General features: G+C 38.9%; 1 protein-coding gene across 1 annotated transcript in view; it reads right to left on the bottom strand.

Annotated features, from left to right (window-relative positions):
• SYTL4 (synaptotagmin like 4) overlaps positions 1–8,618 on the bottom strand; it is a gene marked incomplete in the record, with an annotated part of 71,082 nt that overhangs the window by 32,927 nt on the left and 29,537 nt on the right. The window contains 4 exon segments of the mRNA XM_014583261.2: positions 711–813; positions 1,058–1,167; positions 1,302–1,517; positions 1,741–1,918. Coding sequence (XP_014438747.1) covers positions 711–813; positions 1,058–1,167; positions 1,302–1,517; positions 1,741–1,850 — 539 coding nt within the window.

Raw genomic sequence — 8,618 nt, 5'->3', positions numbered from 1 at the left:
GGGACGCGAACCGCGGTCGACTACATGGGAGTCCAGCGACATAGCCATTATGCTAACTGCTGGTTCCCTGATATGTGAATTTTATCTCCATAAGGCTGTTAACAAAAAAAAGTGAGTAACTGCTCAGTCGTTTTCATAATAGTTTTTCTCAGGCTTAATGGGATGTTAATGACTAATATATTTTATAGTAAGAAACATCTGTCTGAAGATTAGCAATTTTTTTGTTTACTTTGTTTCAGTGTTTTATTATGCAAAATCCAAGTGCAATTAAACAGACTGATTTTAATTCATCATATCATAATCTAATATCACAAAGTCTTGTTCAGTACATCCATTCAATCATCCCTCTATTTATACATACAGAAGATAGCAGAAATGATGTTCACATAATGCAAAAACTGAGATAGTAGGAATGTGAGTGATTTGTTACTTTCTTCTTTCTTATTTCCTATGATGGTTAAATTTTTAATAATGAGTATGTGTTATTTTTATTTCTTGAAATGGCTCTTATAAAGAAGAAGGTAAACATGCCAAGTGTTAATGTTTACATGTGGGTAGTAGCATTAAGAATTTTTTCCCTCTTTATTTACTCTTTTTTGTACTTTCCAAATTTTCTGATAATAAACACCTATTGTTTTATAAACAAAAGAAAGTAGAAAGAATAAAAGAATTAAAAAGTTATTGTAGTATTTCTTTAATCAATGACTTACTTGGACTCCTTCTGTTGTTCCTGAATGATCTTTCTTCCTGGCCAGATGTCACCCATCTGGGTCTGCTGAAGGAGGGACTGTCCCACTGTTTCTCTTTTACTCACTTCAAGACAAACAAAAGCATGGCAATGATGGGGGTTAGGGAAACAACTCTTAGAGCATCTCCCCTGCAACATACCACATTTGCAGAAGGGATGATAACACAGTCTTTTATATTCCCTAAAAAACCAGCTAAGCACATGGAGCCTTAGCTGTGATTCCCAATCAGAACACACTAGGGCCCACACAAAGGGACAGATCACTGAGGCTCAGCCTTGCAGGAAGCCATCTCTAGACAGGCCCAATACCTGCAGGTTTGCGGCGCAGGGACATCCTGATTATCTCACTGCCTGTGTGATAAGCAAAGCGATTCACTTTCTGGTCATAAAACCAGTCTCCAGTTGCTTTCTTCAGCTCTCTAGGGAGCAATAAAAGAAAATGACAGATGCATAAAAAATGGCTCTTGTCATTCAACCAACAAAGGTTAAGGGGAGAAATTCTCTCCACAGCTGGGGCCTCATCTCTTTCTCCTCAGCCATAAGTGACACTCACATTTCTTTGGTGCACACCTTGCACCTCCAGGTACCATTGCTTTCCTGGATGCGGCAGTCCCGACACACCAGGTGATTACAACCCCGACAAGTGTTGGTCTTGGGAGTCAGTCGGCCCAGGCTCTCCTGGCACCGTGCACAGGTCCGATCACTGTAGTGCTGGCTGCCTCTCTTGGCCCCTTTCCTTTTTATTTCCAGTAACTCATTCTTCAGTCGCCTGCCAAAAAACAAAATGGATTGAGGATCTCCATAGGTTGAATGGAGAGCAGTTGAGGGGTAAAGATAAGAAGACTGTTTGCATCTATGAAAATAACAAACTCAGAGCCCAAATCTGACCCCATGAGGAGTTATAAATGTCATATAAACAAGTTCCTCTGAAAGTCAAGATGAGAGGCATAAGGAAAATGCCTGGAAACCCATGTTTTTTCTGGAACTCTTACCTAATCCTTTTCTCATCTGCTTTTCGGAGCTCCTCATCCCGCTGTAGAACATTGAGAATCAAATCCCTTTCCACTTCAGACAAAAAAGAGAGGTCCAGTATCTCCGACATGACAGTCTACTTTTCCTTCTATTCGTCTTTCTTCAAAGCAATCAGACTAGGAAAGCTACCACAGTTTCCTGAAATGGGAGAAGAACTGATTTTACACCAACTATTTATAATAGTCTCATAGCCTAAGCCTTTCAGGAGACTACTCTTTTGAGTCAGGCTAAAGAGATGAAGTACAAGAATCTGACCTAGTTCCCATTCCTACTCACTCCCACCTGAATAATGACCTGAAAATGAAGAGGTGTTGATTTTTCAAGAAGAAAAAGTTATTCACAATTCTAGAAAAGGGTTTGAGCCTCTCAACATAAACATCTTAGTCAGGAAAGAGCATAAAATAGCTGAATCAAACTCCCCCCATCTACATCAAGTGAATTATCAATCATCCAATTTATAATAATTTAAATGTTCTGAAGTCTCAAAGTCTATTAGCCCAAATACTCAGGCAGCTGGTCTCTGTAGTGGAAGGGGGAAGCATATAAGGACTCTTGCCAGTTTAGACCCATTTCTCCACTTCTGACCAGCTTCCATGTTCCCAGGAGTCAGTCAGCCTTCTGGTACACTTAAAACTTCTACCACTGGGACCAGCAGTTAGCATAATGGGTATGTCGCTGGACTCCCACGTAGTCGACCGCAATTCGAGTCCCAGATCCAGTGGCTAAAAACTCATGCCAGGCACGTGTATGTGCATGCCCAAGATCCCAAGAGGAGAATGGAGGAGAAGGGATTGTGGTGTGACCACCCACCCCCCGCACCCCGGGGGGTGATTTCTTGCTTTCTGGCTCTCTGTCTCTCTCTGTCTGTCTGGCGAGCGCACGCACTCTATAGCAAAAACCTCTAAAAAAAAAAAGAAAAAGAAAAAAAGAAAAGAAAAGAAAAAGGAAAAGGAAAAAAAAAAAACTTCCTCCTCTTACCCTACCTCCCAGGCTTTACTGCACTAGCACTTTCTCAAGAATTTCTTTCCCCATGTCATGAACATCCACTGAGCACCCCTCTGACAAGCAGCATTGTGCAAGGTGCTGGGATACAGAAATGACACGTTTTTCTTTCCCTTAAGAAGTTCACAGAGTAGCAGGGCTATAGACAGAAATACAGTACAATGTACTGAGTGCGATCAGAGGGATTACAAATTAAATGTTATGGGAACTTAGAGAAGTAAGTAAGTAATTCTATCTTGCATAAAGAGGAAAGAGAGAGAGAACTATATGTGTGGAAGATTTTACAGAAGAGGTAGATTTTGCTTTAAGAAACAGCACAGTTTTGTTCTGTTTTGTTTTTGTTTTTGTTTCTGTTTTTGTTTTTTGGGTTTTTTTGGAGAGGCTTTTCTATAGGGTGCGTACGCTCGCCAGAAAGACAGAGAGAGACAGAGAGACAGAAAGCGAGAAATCACCCCCCAGGGTGGATGGCCACGCCGCAATCCCTTCTCCTTCATTCTCCTCTCGGGATCTTGGGCACGCGTGTGCACGTGCCGGCATGAGTTTAAGCCACCGGGTCTGGGACTCAAACCGTGGCCAACTACATGGGAGTTCAGTGCCATAGCCATTACGCTAACTGCTGGTCCCAGTTTTCTTTGTTTTTGTTTCATTTTGTTTTATTTTTGGTGGGGTTTTTTTGTATTTTTTTTTTAACTTTTTTTCTAAGAGAGATTTTTTGTTATAGGGCGTGTAGCATGAAGTTGACTGCAACTTTTTGTACACTTACCAGAAAGACAGAGACAGAGAGTGAGAAATCACCCCCCAGGGGGGATGGCTACACCACAATCCCTTCTCATTCATTCTCCTCTCAGGATCACTGGGTCTGGGACTTGAACTGTGGTCGACTACATGGGAATCCAGCAACATAGCCATTATGCCAACTGCTGGTCCCGAGTACATTTTTTGGGAGGGTGGGCAAATGGTAGGAAAGATAGATGAAGGAAGATTACATAATTTTTAAATACTCTTAAAAACTAAGAATTTCAGGACCAGTAGATTATGTAATGGTTACATTACTGGACTCTCACATTGTTGACCATGGTTCAAGTCCCGGAGCCAGAGGCTTAAAACTCATGCCGGCTGTGTGTGCATGTGTGCACAAAATCCCAAGAGGAGAATGGAGGAGAAGGGATTGCAGTGCGGACATCCCCCCCCTTGGGGGTGATTTCTCACTTTCTGTCTCTCTGGCAAAGCGCACATGCCCTATCATAAAAATCTCTCTCTTAAAAAAAAATAAATAAAACTAAAAACAAACAAACAAACAAAACTAAAAATTTCAGATTCTATTGTATAGGGAATAGTAATCTATAAAACATCTTTGGAGTTGCCTTTTTTCCCCCTACCAGAGTGCACGTGTGCTTGTCAGAGACAGAAAGAGAAAGGAGAATAGCACTTTCTAAGGGAAGCAAGCTCTGCCTAAGGAAAAAGGGGAATCCCTTCTCCTCTATTTCTCCATCCTGTTAGTATTTGTGGCATGCACTTTTAAGTGCCAAGATTGTTTTTCAAGCTGCTGGACCAGATTCAAACCATGCCACATAGGATCTAGATCCTTTAACCACCAGGCAACAGGGTCAGTCATTGGTGTTGCTCAATGATGTTGAACAATCACATGATCGAACTCATTTTACAAAGATCACTCTAACTATAGTATGAAAGATTGATTCAAAGTACAAATTGAAAGGAAATTGGTAGTACATATCTAAAAATAGGCATATGACTTAACTGAGCAATACCACTTCTAGAAATGTAACTAATAGAAATATTCACATAAATGTACATACAAGAATATATATAAGAACATTATGCAACTTTATGTGTAAAAACAAAAAAGTTCTTTAACAGATAATCATTAAACAAAATAATGCAAAATAATACTGAGTTGTCAGGAATGTCTTGACATTCAGAAAAATACATCATGACATTCCTGACAACCTAATACATCCTTATAATGGAATACTATGCAGCCATTAAAGATGTAAGAGATCTATACATACTGATAACCATGAGTGAAAAAAAGTAGCTACAGGACAATACTGAATGATTTCTTTAATAATGTATTTATCTAAAGATTTGTATATGCAAAAACAACGAGAACAAAAATTATTCTTGTTGGTTTCTCTTAGGGAGTTGAATTAGGAGACAGCAAATTTCAAATTTCACTTTTTTTTTTTTTTTTTTTTTTTAGGTTTTTGCCATAGGGCATATGCACTTGCCAGAGAGACAGAAAAAGGTAAAGTGAGAAACCCAAAATGCACCCCCCCACACACACACACAAGAGGACTGGTCATGGCACAATACCCAATCCCTTCTTCGTTCTTCTCCTGGGATTTTGGGCATGTACGCACACATACCCAACATAACTGTCAAGCCATCAATTCCAGGACTCAAACCACGGTCAGCCATGGAATCCTGTGCCTTAACCACCAAGCCACCTATTAGCTCCATGACTTGTTTTCATACACACCTTCCTTTTACATTTCAAAAAGAATTAATTTTTTTTATTTTTATTACAAGACAATAGAGAACATAAGCAACATGGTAAAGTTATACAAGTTATATAGGTTCCTGAAACTGCAATGTTTTCTCAATTTGTCTATTTCTTGACCTTTATTGGAGTATAAGAAGCTAAGCTGCTTTCACAGGTCCTTTCTTAGATAATCGTGAGGAAGTCTTCTTTGTTCTTATCCCCAAGGAGAATGAATATACACTCTCCATGAACACAAGAATTTTTTTCAATATTTTCCTATGTATCTAGCCCAGCATCTAACACAATATCAGGCACATAGTGTAATATGCTGCCATGTGATCATCATGTCTGTCAACATCACCCCAACAGTTGATTTATTAAGAATTTACTATATGCTAAACAAGTACTTTGCATATATTAAATAATCTATCATCACAACAACACTAAGAGTGAGTGGCTATTACTATCCCCGTTATAGAGATGAGAATTCAGAAGTTAGGTTAACTTTCCCAATAATATAAAGCAAGTAAGTGAAATTGCTGGGATTCAAGCCCAGGCAATCTGATTATATGGCTGGTGCTCTGTCCAGGCAGGATCAAAGCCAAAACAATTATAAAATATTGAACAGAGCAATCAAATACATTGTGAAAATGAATTCCCATGTGTGTGGTTATGACTAAAGCACTGGCAAAAAAAATCAGCGGCTTCTGGACAAAGTAGGTACTACCAATTGCCTGGCAGCTAAAGACCAAGGATAGCACAGGCACAATGAAAATGAGAACAATGGCAGAAGTATTAGAAATGGGTATTGTGGAGAGGCAGCAGAATTCTGTGATGAGAAAGGCACATTTGGTACAATAATGAGACCAAGTAATATCTAAAGGCCAGAAAGTGAGAACACCCTTGAAGAAATAAAGATAGAACCATGCTAACAATATATATCTTCTCTTTATTTTTCATTCATGGACCCAACCAATAAGAACTGCCAGCCTCTGAAACCTTAAATTCAAGATTCTCCATTTTTCAACCACATCTTACTCCCAACTATACCTGTTCTTCAACCTCATCAAGACTATGGACTCTCAAACCTTCCATTTTCTCTTGGTCTACCTGCCTCCTCCTGATATTTCTTCCCTACCCATCCTGGACTCCAGATGGCTCAACATTTGAACCACTCTCACCAGGACCTTCCTGGTCCATGTACTTTCATCCCTTTGCCATAGCTACCCAGGAAAATCCCACACCTGTACCAATGCTATAAACAGCCTGCCTTGTCTGCTCCCATACCCACTACTACATAATTCCTAGTCTACAACCTCAGCTGGACTCTCACTATTGCCCATAAATCCTGTTATTTGTACTTGTTCAATTTCCTTACCTAGTTCTTCTGGTTCTATTTTTATTCATCTCATTCTCATTCCCTTCCCTCCAGTCTCATCAAATATCCTTACTTGCAAACAAACAAACAAAAATTTAAGTCCATCAGCCATAAACTCTATCAGCTCCTTGCCTCCTCTCACCATCATTTGCCAATCTGACTTTTTGCAGAAAAGCCATATCCCACTCCCAGCCCTACATTTGACCACAGGTTGCTGCTATTCCCAACACAAATCTGGCCAGCACGATTGAGACAGGATCCTGCAGAATCTGTAGCGAGGAGAAGAAAATAGGATAAGAACAAAAATTAAAAAGCAAAGAAAAAAAGGAAAGCATATTAAAAAAGGAGACAAAGAGGGAACCAGCAGTTAGCATAATGGCTATGTCGCTGGACTCCCACATAGTCGACCGCGGTTCATGTCCCGGACCCGGTGGCTTAAAACTCACGCCGGGCGCGTGTGCGTGCGTGCCCAAGATCCCGAGAGGAGAATGGAGGAGAAGGGATTGCGGCGTGACCATCCCCCCTGGGGGGTGATTTCTCGCTTTCTGTCTCTATGTCTCTCTCTGTCTGTCTGGCGAGCGCACGTGCCCTACAATGAAAATCTCCCCCCCCCAAAAAAACAAAAAGGAGACAAAGAGAAAATAAAAAGTGAGTTGGTAAAAAACAAGTTTGTTTCAATATATCAATGAATATAGAACACAAACATGAACAAAATTCACCCTTGAAAATACAGACTTTAACAGACTGGATAAAAGAAAAATAATTCAAATATGTGCTATTTACAAGGGAGACAGAAGAGATTCATAAATAGATATATAAGGTAAAGCTAACCAAAAGAAAGTTGAAGGAGCTATATTAGTTTATAAAAGCTTCAAGACACGTCAAGCATTAGAAAGGAGATCACCACACACAGAAAAGAAACCTGTATGCATTAATAAAACACCTGCAAATATTTAAAGGTACATCAACTAGAGAGAAATTGAAAAGTCAATTATCAAAATGGAAGGTTAGCTTACCTCTTTATTTATTTATTTTATTTCATATTTTTTAAAATTTTTTTGTTTCTAATTAATTAATTTTCATTCATTCATTGAGCATTGTCACAGCATACAAAATGTAATTTCCCATCCAGAATATACTGCATAGTGGGTTAATCATGCATGTTATCGTCAATACTTTTCCATGTCTAGTTTCACACACACATACATATGTATATATATTTTCCCCCTATTTCTCACCCTCTGCCATTTCCCACCTTCCTTCCACACTATCTCAGGTGTCTACAGTTGTTTTCCCTTCCTTTTTAGCCCCACATTTCATTGATTCACAAAATTTCTTAAATAATCTAACTACTTTCAATAGCAAGCTCAGCTGATATATACATATCTATGAATACATGTCTGACTTTAAGCATGAAACTCTGAGCAGAATGAACATATCTCTTTAAATTATTGTCCCCATTATTAGTAGTACAAGCGGTTGAAATACTGGCAAATTGACGATTTGAACAACAAAGTGAGCTTGATTTAATGGATATATGAAGGATTCTATATCCAATTGGAGAATCATATTCTTTTTGAAGCACATATGGAAGATTTACCCCAAAAATGTAACATGTAATAGGCTGTAATGTAAATCTCAGTAAATTTAAAAAAAAATGCTTTCTTATACAGACGACCACAGTCTCTGAGGGCCAGGAAATTAAGAAGTCAAATTTTAAAATAATTTTTAATCTCAATACATTTTAAATATTTAAAGAGACCTTCTAAATAACCCATAGGTCAAAGAAGAAATCATAATGGGGCTAAACCTATCCTTAAACATCTTAGAGAAAAAAAATCTGTCTTCTGCCTAACCACCACTACTACCACTGCTCCCCGGTGGGACAGAACGTTCTCTAGAAATTTAAAAAGGAAAATATAGAATAAAAATAATCCTTTATTTACAGCAAACTA

This window comes from Tupaia chinensis, unplaced genomic scaffold (genome assembly GCF_000334495.1).
Source record: "Tupaia chinensis unplaced genomic scaffold, TupChi_1.0 Scaffold144179_1, whole genome shotgun sequence".
In the NCBI taxonomy this organism is placed as follows: domain Eukaryota; kingdom Metazoa; phylum Chordata; class Mammalia; order Scandentia; family Tupaiidae; genus Tupaia; species Tupaia belangeri.
This window is presented reverse-complemented; position numbering and strand designations above follow the sequence as displayed.